We start from the raw sequence: 27,327 nt of genomic DNA on the forward strand, positions 1-27,327 counted from the left end.
TCTCTCAAACGCCTTCCCTCGCATCGTCAGGATCTACCGACCAGCGCACGCTGAGATTGAACCTGAGAAACTCCTAGTCGCCCGATCGGTTCTCTTAAAGCCAATTCCAGTGAACCGTCCGTGAGCGCACACACATGGCAATGGAAAGGTTCATCGAAGCGCAAGGCTTCGAGAAAGTTGTGCAAACAGTTGTCCCACACAAAATGGCAACAAAGTACCGAGGCCCCGGCATCCTACCAACCCCCGCCGGATGGACGGTATTGAATAACAGCAGGCAGCGTGCGGTGCGCCACATTGGCTGCGCGCTCGATTATTTACAAACCGGGCCGGGGTAGGCTTTTGCATGATTAATGCCGTTCGCAACGGAAGAATGGTCCATTGTTTCCCAAGCGCAAACTTCTGCTGCCAATGCGCTCCAGCAACTGCACAAACAAACGGTCAATTCAATCGTTCAAAAGCCGAAGAGAGGAGTTTCCTATTGTTTTCCCTTTTTTTATGTTTGACTCCATTAACCAACAAAACGGTCTGCCCGATATCTTCGGCCCGATAAACCGACGGAAGGCGTACAGCCCGCCTTCACGGTGAACGCGGAAAATTCGTTCCTGATGAATGGTGCGCTATATTTTAGCGGCAATTTATCACAACCATCCGATACACGAGCCGCACGATTTTCCCCCGAAGGAAAAAACATATCCAAACCCCACACCGAAATGTGGTGTGTCCATTTACGCCTAATAATGTCGGGTGGAAAGCCACAAGAATACGTTCGCCTTTGCCAGAAGCTTTTTGGCCCGAACGGTCCGGTAATAATTAGCCGGCGCGTAAGAGGCTTGCCGTAATTGCCTCCATAAATCAACGGGGGAAGAAATGTCACCGTGCGCACAAATTGAGCCAATTCTTGTATCCTGGTTTACGGATTGGGCTTCGATATTCGATCTATTGATATCAAACGAGCCCCAGCTTCTCGTTTGATTTCCTTTCCTTCTCAGTATTTTAATTGGCTTATTAGGATTCTGCAAAGCTAACGGTAGTGTTACTGTTTTTACATCAATATTGAACAAGTAAAAGAATCGTAACGGATATCTAATAACAGCGTATGCACCTAATTGTCGAAAGCATTCAACATTGAGCATTGAACGTATCCTAAACCTTAAATATATGGTGTCTCTACGTACAACGTCAAGAAACCTGGAAAGAAAGTCCACAAGTACTACGACACAGATTGGGAAAAGCAAATAATCGCCATATTTCATTTCAACTCCTTCCGACAACCGTACCAGAACGAGGAAAAATATATTACTCCCAGAATTATGGTGTCATGTTCTTACATCCGTCCCAGAGCGATAGGGATGTATGTTTTACAGTCTCGAACGGCTTCATCGTCGCTGGCATAAATTTCCATCCTCGTTCTCTCTCTTTCTCTTTTTACCCACTCCACCCACCGCCATTCTAGCCCGCCATCGCTTGGTAACACTTAATTTATGCTTCATTAAATGAATATGCAGATAAAAAGCAACTTCCTTCGCACCTATTAACGTCACATTTGCAGCCAAGAGAGTCTTAGGATATTTTCGGAGGCGACAGAGCTGGCCGTAGGAAAGAAAAAAAAAGCTCGCACTCCACTCAACGAATGGTCTTCAATCTTTGTGCTTGTTTTTTTGTGTGTGTGTGTGATCCTCCGCTATGATCACCATTCCTCGTTACGGTCAGCAACCGTTGGGAAATGGAATTACTCTTGCGCCCGGAAGCTTTCCCGCTGGGAGTTGTCCTACCGGACACCCATCGGATCCTCCTCCCAGCCAGCATAATAATGAGTCGGTCACGGTAGTCGCTTCGCCTGTGCTGTTTGCTTTGCCATGTCCATGGTCTCTGCATGGTCAGCCATGGTAAACATTGTGATCATCGCATTGGCCCGCGCTACACGCTTGCTCGTGCAGTTTGGTTATGTCCCCAGGGGTGAACGAAGAGAGAGAGAGAGGGCGAGAAAAAAAACCCCTTGGATCCACCCTCCAGCCGGAGGTGATATTGACAACGAATTCAGTTTGTAAAACACCGACAACAATTTGCTTCATAATCATGCATATTCATAAGGACCTTCCTTATGAAGTTTTTCCTTTTCCCGCTCCCGGTGTCGGAGTGACGCTTTTCACTTCCAGTAAGCTTTCCACCGGGGGGAGGGTGCAATCGGTGCTGTCGTTACGATGGTCCGATGTCGACGGCAGAGATTCGAAAATGTGTAAATGTCAAACGGAACTGCTGGAGGGTGTGGGCTCGAAGTCTTTTACAAGATTTCACTTTCGCTTTGCCGGAATTGTGCATTCGTTACAAATATCCTTACTTACCGCGTACTTTGGATCATTGTTTGCGGTGTATTCTTGCACTTTAAAATTTTAAAAAGTGTATAAAATAAACGGTTGTTTAAGAAACCCTAAACAATTGTATTAAAACATGCATCATGCATGCTGATGGATTCATTTTTTAAATTATGTACTTTCCAGAACAACGAAATTTTCTAATTTAACATCAAACTCCCCATAATATTCGTTCACCGTTTGAGTTAATGGTTTTTATTTTCTTCTTATCTAATTCCTTCCCCTGCTTCGAAGGCAAAAGCTCCCCAATCGTCGAGTATCGCCACGAACCGAACATCAATTTCTTCATCACGTCATCGAACCAAAATCAAATCTCCCTTTCATGGCACTGCATAAATAAAAGCCCCACGGACCGGGCTGGTGCGGATCCGTTTCCGTGAGCTGGCCACTTCGGAAGCTGGGTGTGCCCCAAGTGCTATTTGTGCCGGCAGCACGAAGAGAACGATAGTCAAGGTAGCGGAAAGGACATAAAAACCCCCTTTGCCGAAAAAATAAATGAAAAATCGGACAAACATGACACATAACGATGCCGGTCGGGAAATTTCGGGAGGGTTGGGGGTTTTGGAAAAATGAGGATTTTCTCCAGCTTAGGGAAACGAGTGCAAAACGTTGCGGCTGCCCGGGGAAAACCCCCGAACTGCTTCGCATCGGTTCCTGGACCTCGGCTATGGAGCAAATCCCGATGTGCTACGCCCTGCTCGGAATGGATTTGCAGCTCCGAGTTTGGCGGGATCGACGGGGAAGACGGCGATCGACGGGCCAGACGATGCTCCGGAAATGAAGTGTAAAGGAAAATATTAAAAAGCGATGAGAACCGATCGCCATCTTCGTGGCGCTCGTCCACCGTCCCAGGCGGGTTGTGATAGCACATCGGAGGTAAGTGCATTGGGTATTCCAGTGGAGGTATCTACAGCCGGCGGAAAACACTCATGAACATGGTTTTAGCAGGCATTCATGAAAAATATCATTTAAACAAATTCATTGTAAACTATTTTCTACCGATTTTATTTAACATGAAGAATGTTTGCCAATAATTGAAAGAGCTCATTTTTTAATATTTTTACACATTTGTGTTTCATTTATAAACACATCTATTTCGCTCGACTGCGAAACCGGCTGTTTTGGCAAATCGAGTCGTATCTCCTGTTAGTTCCTTCTCGACATACACTCACACACGGGCACATACGTACGACATGTGCATGACGACAAGAAGACCCCCCCTTTTGTCGAGGTGCAAATCCTCGATCTAATACTTTTATCTGTTCAATATATTTTCCTCCCCGTGCACCGCACTGAATTATGCATAACGAATCGAAACGAACCGTGAATACGCTTAGCAGAACAGAACGGTTCGTTACTGAACAGAAAGGATAGAACAGCATGGTTGCGGTTAGCAAGAAGGAAATTGGTTCCGAGCGTTCGTCTTCGGTGCGACGCGGTGGGAAATGAAATGCTTGCCAGCACTATTTGCATAAAACGATGGCACACGAGATGGCGTGCAAGGAACGGGGCAGAACCAGATTCCACACAAAAGTGTGCGCCAGTGTTGTTTTACCCCTGGAGATCGGACTCTTATTGAAAGATCTCTTTTGAGGTAACAATGGAACCCGAAGCGACAGCTTATGACCCATCGAAGCACCATTTATGTGACGGTTGATGGTGCGATTTTCCAAGCGCATGCGATCCTCTTGCGATGTTTGTGATGCAGCTTCGATTTATTTTCATATAAAAACTTACTTTAACAATTCCACAAGCATGATTTCCACCTTTAATTTATATGTTTCATATCAAAGGAGAACCATTTCAAGGAAAAGTAGCTCAGTTGCATTCGTAGTGCGGAATACAACAATAAAAGGTGATAAAATAAACAGCAAAATCAATTGCCAATAGGGTTATTTGATGCCCGATATTTTTTTCAGAAATCGTAGATTACATGTAAAAACATTACATACAATGGTATCACAGTACAATCCCCCGGCAAACGATCAACAATGACAATCCTTACAATCCCGTAGCAACCTACGTATCTCCTGCATCACATTCGGGGCTGCATCCGCCGATTATGGATAGGTGAATTTAAATCCTTTTAACACGTTCAATTAAAATCGAAACTTTTCAATTAAGTGAAATAATCGTTTTAAATGCCATTCCTTCTCAGCCCTCTGGTGCGAGGGCTTTATTATGCCATGGCTCCGAATGGCCGGACGAACAATCCGTTTGACGACGCAAGAGGCATTCAGGGGAGAGAGAGAGAGAGAGAGTATGAAAGGTGAAAGTGGAGGTCCATTATGCAATGGTGAAAATAAAAGCATCAGGTATTAAGAGCAGGTAAAGCGTAGGTTAATGCTCAACGCGAACAGGACAGCGGAGTTCGAGTGCGGGACTACGTTGGCGTGTATAATTAACAGCGTTTTGTTGTTTTCCATTCGGTTTACAATTTCGATATGGTGGCCGCCGGGCACTCCCCCCCCCACCCATGCAACAACTGTCTGGCATGTCGGGCCGAATTGATGGACGGACACGAAGCAGAGAGATGCGTTTGGTGAACGGAGGATGGAGCGCGTGAGTGCAGCGGAAATTAAAATGCACCAAATGCAGCCCGATGCGATGGGCAAAAAAAAAGTGCATGTGGAAGCCATAACCAGATCGTTATTACCGATTGTCGGAACAGCAACCGAAAACCGAACCCACTGCTCCCGGCTGCGTCTGGTTCTGCGGTGTGATGAAACAATGGACAGAAGGAGTCTGTGGGGTGTATTTTTTTTCTTTTTTTGTATGGAGCTTGCCACCGGTCATGGCATAACATGGTCACTGGCAGGAGGAACAACAAAAAGCTACGCCAGACTCTCGCCAGCGAGATGGGTGTGTAAAAAATCATTGAAAACAGGTAACAAATATGTTTTTATAACAAGTAGAGCAATGGTACTGCAGAGCGGGGAGAGGCGTGGAAATGCTTTTGTTTCGCATCATTAACATTGTGTTCGGGTCGCTAGGGTATTACGAAAAAGCGGACGAGAGGACGTACAAACGTTGTGTGCATTTGTGGAATCACGCGATCAGTGGAAATCAATGTTGAGAGATAAGAGAAATGCAATTACGATGTTGCTATTTATATATTGTTAATTTTGTTTTTTTATTCAAAAATAGTTCAACAGGGAAAAACCAAAAACCTTCAAACTTTGCAATGTATTAAAAACTATTTTATTTGGTAAAAAAATTGGAATGGAATATCCGATCAGATTCACAATTCACAATAAAGCGTAATTGTGCAGTGAGAAAATGATTATTCATTCTTTGGTTGCATTTCAAGCCCAGCCCACAATTATTTGATCGTAACGTTTTTCTCCGTATACCTACTTAAATTATTCCGTTTCACGTGCATCATCATAAAGATGCGCGCCGAGACGCAAAACATAAATGCAAATATTTCGCACGCACCGAAATTCGAATTCATTTGGATTAAATCAAAGGCACGCGCGGCTGCACTTTTACAGCCTCGTTGGTGGAAATAAAATTTAATCATAATCCAATTATTTTTTATCCAGAGGATAAAAGAAAACGGTAGCAGATTTAAAAATAAAAAACAGGTGACTAATGCTCGTATCAACATCCGGACAATTGTTTATAGCTTTCCATGTGCATTTATTCATGTGCCTCCTCTGCACACGCCGAAAAGCCTTTCAGCGAACCGATGGGGATGGAAGGAACGAAATGAAAATTAAAGAAAAAACTAAACCTTTGCAGGGGAAATGGAAACAAGAAAAACAAAAAAACGCACACGCACAGCTAGGGACACAAGCTGACATTCGACACAATTCGTTCGGCAATGGAAGAAAATAAAAATACACTAACTAAGGCAACCGGGCGTAAAGGTACGGAGCGTGTTCGCTTTCTCGTACCTTATCCCTCGGCGTGCGCCATGACTGCAAAAGCTATCTTTTATGACCCACCAGTAATAAATATTTCATCGTCCAATCCGGACCCGTTCTGAAGAACTGCCGAAAAATCCTCCAACCAGCAGCTGACTTAGCAGAGGGAAACCAACAGGCTTCGGCATTCGATTCTGGCCAGGGGTGTAGTGAGCGTAAATCCTACCACAAAACGGATTCATCTTGCTTTTCCGAGCGCCGGCCATGGCTCCCGGATGTGGAGCAGTGCGACGGCAACGACCGGCCGGGGATTTGCAACGGTAACTCTCTGAAGAGCACCGATGAAACCGGATGCAATTGAGGTGCCCATGGTGCTAGGCGTAGATATGATATAGCACTTTCCAACCGATCCATCACAATGGAGGGCAAGAAAATGGAAACTCGAATTGAAACTGAATTTTTAGTTTCCCACCGGAACAACTTCCTATCAAAGTGGAACGTTATCATTTACAGGGTGGATACATTTTTTCTCTTTCAAGTCTTGTAAAATAACTTCTAAAGTTTTGCATTGGAAACCAGTAAGCACGCACAGAACGTGGCTTGCAGCACAAATGCTATCACTGGTAAAAAAAAGATCCCCCATATTTGAATGCCTTCAGCGCTTTCAATTTGGCTTTGTTTTCCGGAGTTTCTTCCTTCTTTTTTTCCTGTCGTTCACGCTCATGGTCACTTTCCACACAACAACTTGATACGGCTCGTATATTTTGCCTGGGTTTGTTTCAACTATTCCATCATTTTTCATTTCGTCCATTCATTCGCCACCATTGCCCTGCATTCAAAGCGGATTTGCTAGGCGAGCGCAGTGAAAAACACCAATGGAACTGGCCAGTACCGAATGCCACAATAAGAAATAAACTCCCGTAACAACGGGAGTGAAAGAAAAACTGCGAATCAATGCAGGGGAAGAAAAAAATCCCACTCTCAAAGCTGAGGTTGGGAAAACAGAAGCGGTATTAAGCAAAACCCAGAACAAAAACTACATCGAACGAATGGAAGCTGAATGGTGAGCAATGCAGTGCCTCCATAAATTATTTTCCCTATCTGGAATTAAAACAAATAAAATTTGATAACATAAATCATTACAGATAAAAGAATGCACCATGGGAACAGTATTATTAGCGCTCGCTGCATAACGAATGCTGGATGACACAGGAAGGGGAAAAAATACTATCCAATCACACAAAACCCACTCACAAGCGCACATACACATGTGCATGGAGGTGGCCGAATAGCTGAAATGGTGCGCCACGTGAAACATGACAGGAAACATAAATGGCCACACGGCGGACACGAGTTCGCTAGAGAAAAGCGTTGCTGACAAGTGGCTCTGCGGAAGGCTTGTGAAAAATGCATCCACACAATGAATACAAGATGGGAGGACGCTGGTAGAACGAAGAAAAAAAGGCAACACACAGATGAGTCCGGTGGGGAGGAAAAAAAAGGTGAACCCTGGTGCATCGTTGTGAATAAAAGAAAAGTTTCATATAAAAATCCAAAGGGTGATGAAAAATGGCAGCATGGGAAAAAAATAAAGTGCAGAGAAGCGGACAGCCAAATTGAAGTGAAATTCATAGTCATTATTTTGTTCTCGTTCCTAAACAGACCAACAAAACCAAACTCCGGATGAATCTCCCAGAATTGGTGCATTCATATTGCAACCATTCCCGGCGTCCTTCCGTTTGATGGACGTGCATGTAGCAAATGCGGGAATAACGTAAAAGCTGCTACCTCTCTATTCAGGTCCGACAAAAGCATGTTATATTATGTTGTTTCATGCTTTGTTACGTACGGCTGTAGTGAAAACAAGTCCATAAATGAGCACCCCAAACATAACCACGTGGAACAATTCAAACAGGATACAATTACCAAACCTAACCACTGACCATACACGGACGTTCCGTTTCTCACCCAAAACCTGCAAAAACTATCCGTTTGCTGTCGGTCACCGGGTTCGATGGGCTTTTGTGTTATGTTTTGTTTGCTCAATGGCGTGGTTCTGGTTTTTTTTATTGCTGCGAATGACACCACCGCACTGACTGAAAGAATAATCACCGATATGTTCGAAAGCCGGCCCAAACAGCATCCCTGAACCCCCGCCCTGGAACAAGTGCCATTTTCCATTATCTCCTGCTGGGAGATTATTATTAATCTGTCTACATAAATATGTATACAGTTTTTTTTTTTTTTTGTATGTTACCATCTCTACCCCGAACTCCCCGAGTGCTTTATGTTGCTGTCCGCTTATCGGGCAAACAAGCGACCACTTTTCCGGGATGCGACATTTTTTCAGCTACTCACACATTTCACACCAGTGGAGGAGAGATTAATCAATTTTTGGTTTTATATTGTAAATTGTTTCCTTCGCGTTGACACATGATGGGTAATCTGTTTGTTTGGGCATTCTGAAAGGCATTGACGACTAATCCACGAACTTCAATAACCTTCAATGGAGGTGAATTGTTCTATGATTTTAATTAATTTTAGAAAATTTTGTGTAACATCTGGCCTTGTTAATGTTTGTAATGGATTTTAAAAGAAATTAACATCTTCTTAAAACGCTGTTGCAATTCCTCTAACAGACTCTTATTGGGTGGTAAATATTAACTAAAATAATATACTTCCCTCTTTTGATAATCACAGAAAATCACACTCTAATAAAAATATACCATTCAGTGGACTCTTGGAACATCTGAAAAAGTAAACTAGAAATTGATTTCAACGAAGAGATGAATTTGTCAACTCAATTTTCAACACCAGTTAACCCGTTGCTTCAATATACCTTTTTTACCTTTTGAAAATGGGTGGTTTCTAAGAAACTTCTGTGTAATCCCTTTCCGTCCATCTCTCAGCCTTTCGTCCGCTCTCTGGCACCCAAGTATGTTTACTTGGCGTGAATTTGATTACTAAATCCACCCAACTTCTTGTTGCAATATTTACATAGCGTTACGGTGTCGTTGAAAAATCCATTTCAATTCCGTGCGAAAGAAAAACAGATCATAACACCCCACCAATGAAAACGTTGCCAAACACCTCCGAAGCTGTTCAAGTTTGATTGCTGCGAAGCCGAGGGGGCTCCTCTGGTGGGTGGGTGGATATCTTGGCGGTACGTTGTGTTGCGCGCCACGGGAACATAATTTTCAATTACCAAACATACGTCTATACTGTATTGGGTTGCATTGCAGGGGCGTTAAGAAGCTGGCAGCATTCGAGAGGAAGTAAAATAGAAATCACGCGCGAGAGGCAAATTCAATGAAGCATTCAAAGAAAACATTAGCAACCGCATAAACGTACAGCTTGTGGGAGGAAAGGGCTTTTCTCCCCGTATTTCACCCACCTTCCCGGAATTCAAATATCTTTTGCGTACTTAACAGTGGATAAGGAAGCACTCGGGGAGAAGGGCAAAAGAATAAATATCAATTAGGAGCTAAGGATTTGGGCTTTAATTCTATTATCCTAGTAAATAAATTAAGCATAATCCAGTACGCGGTAACGGCCACGAAAGAAAAGACTGTGGAACTAAGGAGGGCGCACGGAACCTTTCTTCTTACTTCTGTTCACTGAAGATACAACATAGGATGTCTGATGTAGTGAGGAAAAAGTTTGTGCAATCACCGCAAAGCGCTGAATTCAACAAGTATTAGGATTCGGAGCGAGTGAAGCTGCTGGAATTATCCGGTGGATGTAATTTATGCACTCCACCATCCAACATTGAGCCCTGACCAGCTACTGGCTATTGAAGCAGCATGGCAAAGATCAAATCTATTGCATTAAATCAACGGAAAGGACCAGTTCACCAGTAAAGAGCGAGGCGGAAGCGAAGAAAATCCCTCTTTACCCAGAGGGGCCGAAAAAGAGGTTATAAAAAATCTGAGATTTCCCAACTGGACACGGGAAAAAAAATCCCAGCCTTCCAAATCCGGGAAGCAGCTGCTTAACCCCGAACGGTTTGCTTTATGGCACGACATATTTCCACCCAGTTGCTCGCAATAATTTCCACGCTCTACTGGCGCTAACTCAATTTGCTATATATCCCTTTTTGCTTCAATGTTGTGTCGGGAAAAAACTCGCTACCTAACCCTCAGACAAAAAAACGTGCTGGAATCATGCGTGAACATCGCTCTGTGCGTTTGTTACTCGAGGGAGTTTACTGCCGGAAGAGCCTTTCCTTTCCCGGAACGTGACCTTCGATCAAGCCCGGGTTGAAAAACTGGGCAATAAACGACTTTTGTCGGTCCCTCAATGTGTTGTTTCGAACGAATTCGAAGCAGCCATAGTTTTCACCGATAAAAAAAAAGGCAACGTTGTCGGTGTGGAAAGATAACGAAATCAAAATATGCCCACTGCGATGGGATTTTGATTAGCTTTAAAGTTGATCCAATTTTCGCTGGCCCGCTGGCAAAAATGGCGGCCTGCCTTAGGGAGGAACGAAGCACAACTGGCCACTTCGGCTACGATTTACGCTCGGTTTTTCCTCCACCAACTCCGGTGGGAATTTGCACATCGAGAAAAATGCCTTTGCGAAACTTTTCCAGCGCGGCATCAACCACCAGGCGCCTCCATGTGGAGGGGACAATCCAATTCCGGGGCATAGTTTTTGTTTCACTCGTCGCACAAAAGCGGGTAAAGGCGGCAAAAGTTACCACCGACCGAACTGTCAGGCTCTAGCTCCACACGTCCCGGAGGAATTGGATTCCGGAGATCTCGCATTCGATCCCATGCTCACCACTTCTTCCGATCTGCCGATTGATATTAACTCACTTGGTGCCACAAACAAACCAACCACGCACCAGCACTCCACAGTGAAGACAATTCGCTATCGTGGGTAGTATTTTTCCTTCCCTTTTCGCTATCCGCTCCCATTTGGGAAAATCGACACCGGGCATGGGAAAGTTCAGAAATTGAATTATTGACAGCGAACAGTACCACGGGGATTTGCTCGAGGCGCTTCGGGCCACGTTTTCTCGAGTCGTCGTCCTCGGGCACAGTACGTATCGGAAAAGTGATCGTTAGCGAACACCACTTCTCAGGGAATATCTTCAAAGTTGTTTTCCACCGACATCACTGTCCGTTTGATTTTCTTCTCTTCTTCCCGCAGATTTTAAGCATTAACTTTGGCAAAGATTAACTTTTAACAAAGCGCTCCAGAGGATGCCAGCGGAACACATGAAAAAGAAAAAGCTCGTGCGAAAAGCAAAATAGGAAAAACTTCCGAGCACATCAAGATCGATAAAAGGACTTTTTTTCCGCAAAACACATCAATACATCCATCGGAGAATGCGCCAATCTTGGCGCTCCCGATGGATTTCCCACCCCCCCAACGGTCGATTGTTGTTGATGGAAAACTTTTCATCATTTTCACTCACTTGCGCACTTAGTATGCAACGGGTACGATGCGGATGGGACGCGTGTGCGACCATTTTCTTTGCGATTTTCGCCTTTTCCCAACTTGGGCCGGTTGAAGGGCGAAAAACGGCTCCTTCGGAGACTCTATGACTCCCCGCCCTTTGGCCCAACCCCCATCTCCGTCGAGATTTGACGGAAAAGCTTGCAACAAAGGCGAAGTTTTATGATACCTTTCATCATTCATCAATGTGACGTACACGAAGGCAGCACTGGAGGTTTCGTCCTAAGTCCCCGGGGAAAGGGAGAATGAAGCTGGCAGATGTTTGCTGGGGAAAACTGTGTTCATGCATCGTGCAGTGAAATGGTGGCCTCGACCGTCTTTTCTTCTACTTAGAGCTAGACGACCATCTTGGCGACAACCCCAACCCAAGCTAGAAGTAAGTTCTTTGCCGGGAGAAATGAGTCTGAGTACTGATTGAAGGATATTTTCATGTAAATTTTTCCTCATTCACACCACCATTGCATACATGTCGGGGGCTGCAAACATTCTTTAGAAGGTTATGCAAGTAAGTTGCTTCTTTGGCGTGCAAATGAATACACGCTGGAACACAGATTCGTATCCCGTCGGGGAAAGTTGTTTCGTCGAAATTTTATACAAACGGTTTCTTGACAATGGAAAACGAAATGATCATGAATACCTAATGCGTGCGTTTATACACAAAAAAAAGTGAGACGAATCCTTATTCAGCAGAATTTAATTCAAGTTTGAATAGTATGAAACTTGCATAACTTAACCAATCTTTAATCAAAGTTCTGATATAAATCCACCGGAATCATCCACCCCGCATAAATAAGGTTTACCAACCGAAACCGAAAGTAAACATTTTGTTTCAAAGCCCTTCATCCCCCCCCCCCGGTTTAGGCAAAAGTCCATCATCCACATTTTCAAAACTAGCATTTTCCATTAGCCGCATTAGTCACTACAACAGACCAACGGCAAACAAAGCCTGTTTTCTCGTCAACCCCCAAGGGTACATCGGGCGACAAATTTATGCATTCGAATAATTAAAATTAAATTACCCTCAAGTGTAATTCGTTTAACTTTCGCCGGAACTTGCTCCGGTCAATCCGGGCGGCGGAAAGGTTTGTGCACGAATGTTACTCGAGATGCTAGTTTATTAATTGCATTACTTTCGGACCGGCCGAAACGGCAAACAACGGCCAAGCCGGAGAAGGAAATTCCCAAATTCGTTAGCAGCGGATAAATAGAGAATAGTAAAGATTATGGCAAATGGAGCACACTTCATTTGAAAAATCGCAACAGCTCTCGGCAGTACAACGTGCAAAGTGGTTCTTATTTAACCACATAGGTTCACTGCTCATGTGTGTAACCTTACCTGAGCCTTGGATTGCAGATGAAGTTATGACATGTGAGGTTTATGCAACCGAAACTGAATTATACAAGTGCGGCATAGTTTCGCTGCATCAAACAAGCTGCAAATAGGAAAGCAAACACATCCTAGCTTCCCCCTGCATTAGAACCTCGGAACCACGTGGCACGTCTGCCATGCTCAATTTGCACGCCGGCCGCCTTCCTGGGCGGGCATCTTCAGCAGGCAAAGTCAAAGTTGAGCCTCAGCGCTCGGTTGCTCCACAAAACCACAAACATCCGTTACCAACCGGGTGGACCAATGTGAGTGGCGTGAATTCGAGATGGAAAGTAAACCGAAACAAACCTCACAAACCGTGCGCCTTGCGGGCGGTACCGGTCTATACAACAGCGTCCTGCCGAGAAACCAGAGCCATCCAAAGTCGGTGTGCATTCCAACGAAATGTGATCGCCCTGGTCCCCAGAACCACCGAGCGCCGTTTGCCGGCAGATATGAATACACGTTTCGCAATATTTATTTCCTGTCCGCCTGAAGGGCTAGAACCGGTCGGTTGGAAGCATCTCGACTCCTCCCCTCCCGGAAGAGCCCACCAACCGGAGCCGCAAACCGGAGCTCGAGAATGCGACGGCAAGGATCAAATTGCATACCGTTCCGGTTGCGGAGATGCTCGGAGTGTAACGCTATATCTTCGAGGAAGCGGGGCTCCTGTCGTCCGATGTACCGCCCGCTGGAATGTGCAGCACCGGAATGCTGGTGAAGAAACAGGAACAACTTGGAGTGGCGGTTAGACCTCGTGGTTCAAGTGCTCCAGTGGCGTCACTGGGTGCTTTGTGACATTGCGTTCCCGGAACAGTGTTACGGCACGATCCATCCGTTGTAATATCTATTTACCTTGGGTGAGGAGCTGTTTACTAGACCTGAAGGAATGTTGTCTTGAGGAGAACACAATCCGAGCTACACTGTACTTTTGATCGTATTCATCATACAGGAAGCTAAAGAGGAAAATCTAGTTTCTATCATCGCTAAAATCAGTCTAAAATTGATTTGAAAGAGTGTGTTATGAAGTTGGTGAACACTTGCTAAAAATAGGATTCACAAAAATTCATAATCACTTGCTCGTAAGCTAAAATATGTTTGTTTTCTTGACACGCATTATTTGAATTTTAGTCCTCTTTTATCGAAATCTCTTTTAATTGTCTATGATCAACGCTTTTTTAGTACCTTTTTCGCTTTTTTCACTTTCTCAATGAAACAGATTGGTTCAATTTTTAATTTCTATAATTTACTAATTTATGTGACAACCAAATAAATTTAAAATTATAAAAAGGTGCTCAATGAAATCAGCTGAAACAACTTAAAAAGATTAAATGTTCACTTAGCTTCATGAACAGATCTCCATGCACCACTTGACACACTTGTTTCGCTTCATATAACAATTTTCCTTCTTTTGGTTTCACTTCCATGAACGTTTTTGCGACATTATAATTCCATCACCGACTTATTCATACGAGTGGGAGAACCTTGAGGAAGGACGAAATGGTTCAGAGAAAGGACATACGACAAGGTTTATGAAAGTTGCACTGCTGGTTTTGTTTGTCCATTTCCTTTTGCCTCCCAGCCATCGATTCCTCCCCTGCTGCAGCTCGAATTCCCACCAACTTTCGCCAATCCATCTGTCTCTCTCCCTCGGAAAGTTGTGCAATCCAGCTGCACCCGACACGTCCGCCCGGAAGCGCGTAAGTTTTGCGCTATTGTGTGCGGCCATAATATAGTGATGCACGTATGGGTTTGTTTGTTTAGTGCGGGCTGGTGTCGCCCGGCGCAAGTGTGGCGCATTCCTTGGAGTCGATTTGGGACGCCACGGGCCAAAAGTCACACAGCACAACCTCCAAACTACGATTCTTCGCTTCGCAAGCGGCTCGTACAACTCAGTTATACTTTGCACAATCTACTCCGCCCTTAAAGAACGTGGCCAGGGGAAAACCATGGACAAAGCTTTTGAGAACCACCAACTTTTCGGGGATGAACTTTCGAAACACTTTCGCAATACCCGACCCAACGCACGCGTCCGCTCAATCTAGGAATCGCAAAGTTTGGCAGCGTTTGATTTCGTGATTAATTTCCTATTCATTCTCGGGAAACTATCCCCATCTAGGTAATTACTCCGATTGTGCCCCGGGTTTACTGGGAAGGGGGTTTTCGGGTAACTCTCCGGGGAGAAAGTTCTGCGACCAAAGTTAAATATATTCAATCGAAGGAGCGTGCAAGTTTTAGGAGTTTTGAAGGAAAAAAGATGATGGTTCGAGACAATCGATGTCAAAAATTAATGCTCGCAAGCTTCGAAGATGCATTAAGTTTAATTTTAATATAACTAAACTTAAATAATAAATCGTCAGGTACATTATTCATATGGCTTCAACCAGTATGATAAAATAGTGACATTTGAATAAATACAATTTAGATGCTAACTGTAACCGAGATTGTAATTTTCGAAAGCAATCTGAAGCAGCAAATCTTTCTCGCTGTTCGCTCGCCGGTTCGGAGCTGGAATGAAACAATCATTGCGTATCAGCACGATTATCTCCCATGCGTACCGCCCATCAGCGGTTTATTGGGTTTCCAGGGAGGATCATTATATTTTTTTCCCCATTCAAATCCCGTCGGTAAACCACCAATTCGCCGCAAAGCTAAGATAACTGGCGCTTTTCGTTTGCCGGTGCGCCATTTTCATTCCCGTGCTCCAATAAAATGAAACCCCAATTTCAATTTGCTACAGCAAATAAAAATCCACTCGCAAACGGAACGCTACGCCATCTCGCAGGATTTACATTTGATGGAAAGGACAGGACACTTTTCGTTTTTCTTTTCTTTTCCCCATCTTTTCCACCACCCGATGGAACCGAAGGCAAACCGGTGGAACCGTTTTTCGCGAGCTGCCTGCCATCCACTTCAACGCTCCTACCGGGGGTTGGTGCCGCGATGCTTCTTGATTCCGCGAACGGCGAGCTTGATTCTCTTCACGGGGCTCAACTGATTACTGCCGCGCAATGGGGCCGAACTGTCGCGACCAGGCGACATTTTCCAAAACCCGTCCCACACGTAACAAAGAGGAAAAATTACTACCCTTGCGACTGGCCAACAAGAGGAGGGAGAGAGGGGGCAAGGAGACAGAAAAGCTGGCGAGCAGAAAGCAAAACAAAAGTCGAAAGTTTGCTCCCGGGTAGCGGAGTAGAAAGTAACTTTCATTTTCCTACAGCTGTCCACCGAACCAGCCGTCCGTTTTGATATCCCTCCGGTACTCATTGCCCAGCCCCACCTTGCCCGCGCTCTCGAACAGTGACAGTCGCGAGCATTCGTTCCATCATCGGCCCTGACAGACTCATTTGTTGTGTTTCAATGGCGCCCCGAGAAGGCGTTCTGCGCGCCCTTCGATTGGAGACATTTTTCTTCGGCACGCTCTTGCCACTCGATGCCAAAATGGTTGATTACTTTACCGAATGCGAAATAGCAATTTATGCGAATGTCACAAACCATGTCAATGGAAATTTTACCCTCCCACTCCAACCCCCCCGGGACACCTTCGGGATATCCGTTGGAATGCGAATGGGAAGGAAAGAAGTTCCTGGGAACGATTTCTAATTAACGTTTGTTGGCATATACTTTTGCATGGTTCCATTTTCCAACGAACAAGCTTCTCCGGGGGTAATCTGTCTAAGCGAAAAATTTTCCCAAGAAAAGGCACAGGTGGTTGAGGGGTGGAAAATGAAAAATGTTCTTTTAAAATCACAGTTCGGTTTTGGGGGAGGGGAGATATCCACCTTCTGGCGAGGGAACGCTTGTCGAAGAGCTCTAGCATTTCTTGAGATTCAGAAGCAATTTCATTTGATTGCTTGTTATTCTCACCTATGCCCCACGTGGTGGCTTTCCCTACCCACCACCGCTTCCCATATGGGCTTCAGTTCTAGCAAGTTCGTTTAAATTGCAAACGGAAAGCCGAACCGATCAAACCACGTGTGTGTTTCCACAACATACCCGGTTGCCAATGGAATTAAATTCCAATACCGTACCGCACACGACCTGTTGCCATGGTTCCGGAGGGTTGCAAAGAAGCTGGTGCTCATTTCGTTTCACCCGACACGACGATGGTATTACGGGTGGGAAGCTGTGTACCGAGGAACGCCTCTTAAGGTGCAGGCCTTGAGGTAATGTGCGTGTTTTCCCGGTAAAGGTTTCCCCATTATCCGACACCGTTGCCGTTGCGTTTCCTTTAAGAACGATTTCACCATCTCGCAGCCGAGACGAACGAGAAGCTGAAGCCGTGTGTGATGCGGTTCATTTAAATTGTTGACACAATTTTCCTCGACAACAACGGGAAATCGCAGTGGAAATTGGCAATATCGAAAATTCTCCCGAAGGTTCAAATACCTTCGATTGGCTGTTGTTAATGATTTATTAGAAAAAAAAACTTTATAATAACACGTAGCAACTATCAATAAAATCTTCAAACGATTTGCTGCCAACTTAAAATAGCACACAGAAATGCACGATCGTGTGTAGATCGAGCCTCGCTTCATTAAGCTCGCCAAAGCAAGGAAAAAATACTCACCTCACTAGCAATAAGTACTGCAATAAAATATACGAAAAAGCTCAACAACCGGCATCGAAATGGAAACAAATTTCATTCGGCGGTAGTGCAATTTCGAGTTTTATTTCATTTCCGAGCGCATTTCCATAGGCCCTCGCCGGAGTCGCTTCCGAGCCAGCTCACCGTCGAACTTGGTCGCGTAATCAATGGAGCTCATATTGCGCCACTCGTGGCCTGTTCGCGTGCAGTTAAGAAGGGTCTTGCTCCTTTTGATGTTCCAGCCTGCCGGAATGAACATAATCCTTCCGAAAAATAGGTTCGAAACGGAATTTCCAATATCGTGCTCCAAACCCGAACGATATTAAAATCAATCGAACGAGTGAATGAATACGTGCCATTTCGCTATTTTTTTTTTTTTTTTTTTGTTGTTAAACCCTCCTAGACTCAATGAAAAGTGACCCAACCGGCTGTGAACTGCAGCGGGAAAATGCGCGTTTGCGCCTGCAGCAAACTCGAATGTGCTTCATCTAGAGGTCTTTTTTTTGTGCTAGTCAACATACTTTTAGTGATGATGCTGATGAACACAAGCGAACAGCAGTGTGCAGTTGCACAGCGAGGCGGTTGCATCCTTTCAAAGGGAAGCCATTTTAAGTTTCTGAACTTTTCAAATCAGCACTTTCCGCAAGTGCTTGGGCGTACAACGACGCACTCTACTGTGGAACGCGAAAGGCTACGAAAGAAATTGAATTTAGTTTGAAAAGCCTTTGTGGAGATGGTGAATCTGGTGAAAAGAATTGTGTTTCGAATTTGTTTCACCCTCTTACCCTGCATTGTGTTTTGTTATTTGTGTTCCAATGATTTGTTTTCCATTTATTACACAACTTTTGGCTGATAACATATCTGTACATAATGTAGATCTAATCTAATTAAATTTGATAAAGGATCACAATAAAAACCACAACAATGAATCATATTTCATGCTGATTATTATTGCATATTTTTCTGAATTAAGTTATTTGAAGAATTGGGTTCTTATTTTTTCATGTCATGAAGTTTCGGCATTGAGAAAACTATTTCTACCCAAATATACACCCAAAAGTTATTGTAATGAGCATTATCAGTTTTAGATAATTCATTGATAATTCAATTCATTATTGCTTTTCAGCACTTTATAATCATATTTTCTCTTATTTCAAATTTATTGTCATTCCATTTCAATTTTCAAACTTATTGTCATTCCATTTGATCCCTTGCTTTATTATAACCAAAATTGAAATATAAAGTTACTGAAGGCCTTTAGTTAAAAACACAAATTCATGTGCATTCGGTAAAAATAAAAAAAGTATTCTATTTATTTCACCCTTCCTTGGATCAACGCAGTTTAACCTGCATCATATTACCGAAAAGTGAAATTGCTTTCGAAATAATCCACTCCATCAAAGGATGAACGCCAGCAGGATTAACATACTGGCCCAGGAACCACCCAACCATGAGCAAACTCTCCCGAGCTTCGAGCCATTAAGCCCCACAAGATAACCGTCAGGCTTGCGGTGAAGCTAATGGCGCAGGCGGAAAATCATTGCCAACTGCAACTGCAGCAACACCCCTCCCTGTGCTAAGCACCCGGTTCCCGGTGGCAGCAGCTTAAAATCTCCACCACAACGAAGAGCCTAAGTGCAGTATAAGTGGGCAAATTTGCTCACCCTCAAAATCCAACTTTTCTTGGCTCCGCCCGCGTGAGCTTAAGAAGTGCTGGAAGAAAGGACACACTCTCCAAGAAGCTAGCAATCGTGCCATAAAACAACGCTTCCCCTAGATCCTGCCGAGCAAGAAAGATCCGCAACTTTATGGTCCAGCAGTCTTAATCTATTATGAAACTTTGACCACTTCAGCAGTGTGCTGTGTTGTTGGTTTTTTGGTGAGTCGGTCCCGTGCTCATTGCCGGGTCGTAAAGCATAGGCCATCTTTGAGCCCGGGACCGAAAAACGGGACCAACGGACCGAAATCCTGGCGAACCTAGATAAACACATTACGATGGAAACTTTCCGTGCTCCGGCTTCCTCCACACGGGAACTTGCGCTTGTGGTTCCCGAGCGTGGAGCGCATTCGACTAGTTTGGCTTCACTTTCTCATCATCGCTAATTGTAAGCTTCTTCTAAAATTTCCTCCTTAATTCTCAGAAGCACCCCGTGAGAATGGTCCGTGGAGCAAAAAGGACGAGTTTGTTGTTTGACTTTTACTGTATTCCGAAACGAAGGGGCATCTCGGATCGGAAGTTGTTTGTGTTTAGAAGTAACGGCCAGAAACTTGAATGAACTTACACTCCATTTAATTCTACCGTTATTGGGAAAAACCAAAACTAAGCTTGGCGGTGTTATACCTCACAATAAACGATATTTTTATGTGAAGGCCCCGTTAACATCAACCCCCAAGACCGGGACAAATTTCCAATTGCTACACGTACCACCGCCGGCACCATAACCGTAACCGGGGACAATAACCTCCGACATGTACCGTTGATTAGTTCGTGGAACTTACGCGATTGAATCATAAAACCATGTCAAACATGTTTTCGGCAAAGTTTACTACCCACCAAACACCGACGAGGCTTGGGCGAACGTGGGATCTTTGGGAAGTGCTGAGCACCTTCGCCAAAGCTTCAGCCGCCCTAACGAAAACCGTCCGGCCAGCAAGCGGTTCAACATGTAGGTGTCGTTAAACTTTGCCGGGTCTTGCGCAAGGTCTTGCAAGGAAAAGCCTTCTCCCGGGGTGAGATGGAAATAAGCGCCTTCTCCAAACCGTCTCAACGATCCCCTGGAGCGAACGGGAGGAACACATTTTAAACCACAACCTACGCGGGCACCTTCAAGCCAGGCCGTTATCTCTGATAGCCGACCGGAGACTAATAAGCGACGAGCGTGATGGTGATCCCTTCGAAAGCCCTCAGTGGATTAGTGACCCGAAGAAGTACGGCGTTACTGAAAGGTACGAACCGGTGGGGGATTTTGGATGCACGATCGTAAAATCGCCAAATTGGATACGACCTTTGTTTGGAGGATGAAAAAATAAAATCGCCCCCAACCGATTGGGTTGGCGCGAAAGAAAGGAAAACAGTCGCAACATTGCCACGGAAGTGGAGAAAAATCCAATAAAATATTCAAACGTTGTAGTTACGGGACCGGCGTCAAGCAGACGAGGTACTTCCAAACTCAAAGCTCCCATTCTTTTCGTTGAGGTGGGTTTTAAAATTTTATTTTCAATTTTCCATCCCTTTAACTTCGCTTGAGTGAATGTGGGGATCGCGTGGCTTGCCCTCGTGTGTATAATCCTGGCTATTTTAAACCCATCGGCACATCAATTCTTAAGCACCTTCAGGGCAGAGGATTTCTCCCCTTCAAGTGAAACAATTGGAACTGGAGTGGTAAAAGAGGAAGCGGGTGCGAGGGGAGGAGTTTTGGCATCAAATCACCCTTTTCCTACCGCTTTAGATAACAGCTATCGTAGCACCCGGCTTATGCCATCACCGGCAAAACCACTTCACTAAACGATCCTTATCTTTACGATCGTTCGTTCGTGCTAATAGTTGTGCGGGTGAGTGGGGGAAGAGGAAGTTGGGGAAACATTCAAGGGAGTCAATCGGTGCCAAGCGGGAGGCTTTGTGGCGGGCTCGTCGGCGAACCTGCTGGAAAACTTTCCAGAATGAATCTTCCACCAAGAACCCTTACCTCAACTTTGATTGCTCTTTGACATAAAAAAAAAGTTTGCAAACACTGAGTTAAACCTGCCGGCTGTTAAAACGGTACGACTTAAATGGTTGGCATATTTTTGGGTGCATAATTATTCGAGGCTGGTTGTTTGTGCCGCCGAGATTTTAGTGTATGTCGATCGTTGGAGTTGGATATAGATGGAATAAATTAAAATCTTCCTATTTTAAGAGCGATTTAAACCGAAGTATTTTAAAAGCCTTGGTTAATTTTCGTTGTATGGTAATTTATTACAGCAAATTACTTAAGCAGTATTTCTACTGAAAAAAAAGAAGTAAAAATGGTGTTTTAGTTTAGCGTTAACAAATCAAGAGTTAAATACATACACAGTCAAGATATAGAACTTCATACTAAGGCTGCCTCCTTCTAGCTTGAATAATAGAACATTAGGATTAAAAGTGTAGTGGATTGTGACTTCTACCATCATATTGTTACCTTAAAACGTATAGTAAACATAAATTTGAATACAGAAAGCTTATCATGATTTTGTGATTTTGTTTATAGTATAATATTTTTCAACGCTCCATCTATCTGGGTATCATCTCGGACTTGTAAGTGTCTCATATTTTGTTCATCTCCACGATATTTGACAGCAAGTTGCAGCTCTTTCAACCCCCCCCGGGAATCTGATCGTAATTTAATTTCCTTCGGACCTCATGGCGTGCGGATCACATTTCATGGCGCGCTTGTAATGCAATTCTACTCCTTCGGCCAGCAAGCGCAAGCGAAAGGCTGAGTGAGTAAAAGCCGAACCTCAAAACTCTCCGCGTTTGGACGTTCAACGTTTAAAACGGGGGCGGTAGACTGGTTTCGAAATTCCGTTTCAATATTTCATGTCAAAGTGGAACGAACGAAAGAAGTAAGGGAAAAGTATTCACGCAAGAAGGGAGAAGTGCGGGTGAATGAAGGGTTGTTCCACCGGAAGGATGCACATCAATTTGAATCCTGAACCGCGTGAATTTTCACCTTCCGCAACCAACCCGTTTCTTGAACATCCCAACCGATCTTGGAAGGACGGAACAGGACGCACGGTCCAGTGCGGATTGGGCGGTTCAGAAGGGGCTGTGAAACTTTTTTTCCACCCCCAGCAACATGGCAATTGGCATTTGAAAAACTCCCGATAGACAATGCGAGACACACGCGTAAGAAAGCGCGTTCCAGCGAGCCACGGAACTGTCGAAGTCGAAAAGAATACTTGCACTTCAACTTTACTCTTCGCACAGTGGTTGATCTTCGAGAGCAGGATGGTCAATAAGATGTTTTAAGTGATTTGGGACTTATTAAAATTATTTTTCAATGCAAAAAATCAGAAGTGCTATGAATCTAATTTTTTACTGCATTCCGATTTTTTACGGGACCACTGCATAGCTTATGGTTTTTTGAACATACCCAATTTGTTCCATAACAAGGCAAATTATTTTTAAAATATGACAAAGTAAAAACAAAAGTCAAATATTTGTTTTGAAAATAATCACACCACTTAACTACAGGTTAATAAAAGATACATCAAGCTTTTGAACGTCAAAAGGGCAAAACGCAACCAAGTGGACCCAGTTTTGTCAGTCTCCTTCGCATAAAGGCCATTGTTTGGCGTTGGAGTGCGAAAGGAGCAAAGAAACACAAGCATACACACGCTCCCTGACCCGACATCCAACTCCCGATGGGAATTTCCTTGGCATGGCATCGATTTCAATTGGAATGGCGCACGGAAGAACAGCGACCGATGCGACCAACAGCGAAGTCGGCTCCTCCGCTCTTCAGCCTTCGCTCAGGATGTCCCGGTAGCAGATGAATGGGGAAGGAGCTTAAATTTATTACCAACACTACCGGCACAGTCTATTCTACTTTTTATCGTATCTGCGCTCGGTTCCATTCTACTGGAGGCAGAACTTTTATTTATTACCACTTGTTTGCAAGCATCGCGATTCCGATTAATCGAAGAGACGCGTTCCGACCCCCCGGGGGCAGAAGGAGGACGCTGCCAATAAGTTGGAAAAATTGGTGACAATGCTTCTCAAACTCACACCGTAAGGGTTGAGCGAGCAAGGAAGTGGCGCAGCACAGGGAAGCTGGGGGCCAACTAGGGTGGTGGGCGGTGGTTGAGTGGTCTTCCGAAGGAGAGCAAAGTTTTCTCCACCAAAACGTCAAAGACTGCTCGTCGTGTTTTATCGTCTGTCCTTCCGGCGGGGTAGGAAATGGCGGAACGGACCAAATCAACCGATGAGCGAATTGATGGCCCACTGATATCGTCGACTTTATTTCTTTGCTAACTGATCGACTGACCGGCGCTTCCTCCAGGAAGACTCATTACTTTCTTTTCTGTTCTACTTAATGAGCACTGTATAATCAAACACGAGCGGGCTTCTGCTTTGGTAAGTTACTGTTAAATTAAACTACACGAGAATAACCTTGTGGAATAGTAAGAAAAAACTTCTACACTCTAATCAACAAGTCATCCATAATCTTCAACTTCATTTATTTGCTTCCTCAAACTTAGGACTTAAGACAAACGTAAAAGCTTTCGTCGTCTTCGTCATATGAGTCGTTTGAAGTTGGATTTTCTATAGTAAGAAACAATGAAATAAAATTGATAGTCAGGTCTCTTGAACAAGCTTATAACATAATATACAGGGATTTTCAGATGATATCAAAACAGCAGCAGCATTATTTCTAACTGCAGCACATGATATTCCAACTGCGTCTGTTGATTTTATTACGCGATCATGTTTATTATAACTTTGTCAGTTACCTCAAAATGAACTATGATTTTTTTTTAGATAATTTGTTTGATGAAATCCTTTCCCTTTATATCCAATCCATAAGGCATTTATCCATAAGGCCAGAGTGTCAACGTTTAATTAATTTGATTGAAAATATATCGGTTTAATTCTCGCCATAAGGCAATAAAACAAATTGGGCTTTCATCATTTTTCTTGCACCTTATACTTTCAATTTAAACTGAAAGCGCATTGATTAGTTTAATCAAAAGTTGATTGGATAGATGAATATCTTTTACACATACACATATATACTGCCAAATCGACATCATTCCCATTGACGAAAATTTGGCTAAATGCTTGCCCGAGGGACTATAAAACAGATCTGATCTTAGCATTCAATCGTCAGACTTAGAAGTGCGTCAAACCGCGTGGAACTGTGTAGCGCAGCCATGAAAACCGGCGTGTATTTATTGTTCTTGTTTTGTGCCTTGTTTTGGGCCACTCAACTAACCTCGGCGACTGATGGATGTCTTAGTTCGAAACAAGAGGAAATGGATAGATCGTTGAAGGTATGATATTTTAGAACACATAACGAATCACCGGTGGTACAATAGAAGAGGTACAAATAAATACCCGTTCCAGCAGGCGATGGAACATGCTGCCATAACGCGAGATGAACTTCTTCAAAGCAAACTGGTCAAATTAGAGCAAACTATCAACGTCACGGACGATACCTTGAAGGAGGCGATAAGACACACTGAATTCAAGCTTCTGAGTACACTGGAGGCCCTGAAGAACGACCTGATCGGTAAACTGGATAACCTTCAGCAGAAACAGCAAGCAAACCACGCCGGGCTGGTAGGTGACATGCAAAAGTTCCTCGATCTGCAAGCAGACTTCATTAAAAACTATACCAACCAAGTAACGATTCCTGCGTCGTGCAAAGAAGTGCCAACAAAAGTGTCCGGTAAATATACGATCCAACTCGAGCCCCATCAGCACATACCTGTGTACTGTGAGCAGGGTGTATTTGGAGGTGGCTGGATTGTATTCCAATACAGGTTCAATGGATCGGTGGACTTTTTTAGAAACTGGGTTGAATATCGCAATGGCTTCGGCAGCCTTGACGGAGAGTTTTGGCTTGGACTTGAATTTGTTTACAGGCTTACTTCATCGCGAAAATACGAATTAATGATCGAGCTAAAAGATCGCCGGGGAAACTATGGATACGCTAACTACGACGAGTTCAAGATAGGCAGCGAGACTGAATTGTACAGCTTGAAAAAGTTAGGGACGTACGATGGAACGGCACAAGATTCACTTTCAACCTACAAAGGTATGAAATTTAGTACGAAGGATCAGGACAATGATAATAGCGAAAATCATTGTGCCATCAGACACGGCGGTGCCTGGTGGTATCGTAGTTGCACTAGTTCAAATCTCAACGGGCTTTACACGAACGAACCGTTCATTAGATCGAGAGGAATGTTTTGGTATAGTTTTAAAAACGACGAGCGTGATTTGGTACTTACAAGGATGATGATCCGGGAAGTCAATTAAAAATGTTTTAACCAGCATGAGATATGCTCACTGAACAAGTATCAACAATTAATAAACAGGAATTACAAGTAAGGATAAAATACTTACTGGAAATGAAGCTCACACATCTTATGAGTTTTTGTGCGTTTACTGTTATCTGCGAAAGAACAAAATTAATACAAGTTAACGAGTTATTGATTTTGATGGCAATCAGTCCATACCGATCAAATTGAATGTTTTGAATAGGAGTTCCTCATTGCGTGTTGTAGCGACATCTAGGAAAAAAATCAGGAAACTATCATGTAATTGAAGAGTAATTTATAAGAAAGGCATAAATATACTCTTGAATCAAGTTATTTGTTTTGAAAAGCCCTTTTATTTTAGCGGTAGATGTTAAAAACTCATTCAGAGACTAAAAAATGTTTAGTATGCAAGTCTCAGCCTACGGTATTCGAACTGCTAATATAAACGGGAACTCGTAATCAAAACAAATAGTTGTCAAAAAATGTAAACAAATAACAGATGCAGTTTGCAGTAGTGGTGGGGAAGTTGAATCCCTACAGGGATTCGAATCTTTCGATTCAAATCCATTCTGAGATCCGGATCTCAGAACCCGACTCCCTATCCGTCATATCATACATGCTCATCTAATGCCGATTTTTTATATGATGTGTTTAATTCAATTGCCGCTGCCACACAGACCGCGTTCCGCAGCGCGTTGTCAAATTTGACAACGCAGAAACTACTCGATTTGCTTGATCCTAGCGCGTTTTGCGTAGCCGCGAAACCTCTCGCTCTATCTCAAAGATGTCCCGTTCTACCGAAAGCTCTGATTTGTCTTTTCAAAACAATTCAAATATTCAACGTTAACTATGACGGACAACTAAACGAGCGTTCTAATATTCTCGTTTCAATGATAGGGAAACTGTATTAGGTCGTTATAAATTTACACTTATATATGCGACGTTATGTTTTCCATTCTATGAACGACAACGTTTACTGATAATGGTTTTATTATATTGGTAAGACGTGAACGAAAGGAAGGGATGGAGACGTTGTAGTCAAACAAGTGGCTAGAGCTATTGAAGGAATACATGGCGCAGACAAAATGGATCATTCTGGGAGAAATGTGTACGGCTGGTGGGAATAAGGAAAGGTGACCTTTCCAGAAGGATATAGGAAGGGACATAGAGAGGAATATGGGACAGGAGATCCGGAGCGTCAGTGGAGTGCAGGAGAAGTTGGGCGATGAAAGTAGCTTGAGTGTTCCGGTGGCGAGTCTGAATCTAGGATAGCCCCAACAATTGACACCGCGACTCGTAAGGCGGGAGGGAGGAGGCATTGCTGCCGAAAAGACGCCTCACCGCTAGACGCGTGAAGCGTCTCTGCAACCCTTCTAACCGTCCCACGGTAATGACACCTGTTAGGGTCCATACCACGGAAGCATACGCGAGCATCCGTCTGACCCAACAACAGTAAAGCGCCAGCAAGCAGCGCGAGTCCCGCACCTCCGACGCTAGGCGAGATATAAGCCTGCCCGCAGAAGGACAAGGTGACATCCAGCCACACCCCAAGGTCCTTGATAGCCGACACCCGCGACAAAGCTACCCTACCAATATAGTAGTCGTGGGTCACCCCAGCGGATCGACTGAAGGATACAACACAACAATTAAATGTGCAAAGC

General features: G+C 44.0%; 1 protein-coding gene across 1 annotated transcript; it reads left to right on the forward strand.

The window, feature by feature from the left end:
• Nucleotides 1-24,752: 24,752 nt before the first annotated feature.
• Nucleotides 24,753-25,664, forward strand: LOC131293020 (microfibril-associated glycoprotein 4-like). Its single transcript, XM_058321098.1, has one exon. The coding sequence runs from the start codon at nt 24,753-24,755 to the stop codon at nt 25,662-25,664; it is 912 nt and encodes a 303-aa protein (XP_058177081.1).
• Nucleotides 25,665-27,327: the final 1,663 nt, after the last annotated feature.

This window comes from Anopheles ziemanni, chromosome 2, assembly GCF_943734765.1.
Source record: "Anopheles ziemanni chromosome 2, idAnoZiCoDA_A2_x.2, whole genome shotgun sequence".
Classification (NCBI taxonomy): domain Eukaryota; kingdom Metazoa; phylum Arthropoda; class Insecta; order Diptera; family Culicidae; genus Anopheles; species Anopheles ziemanni.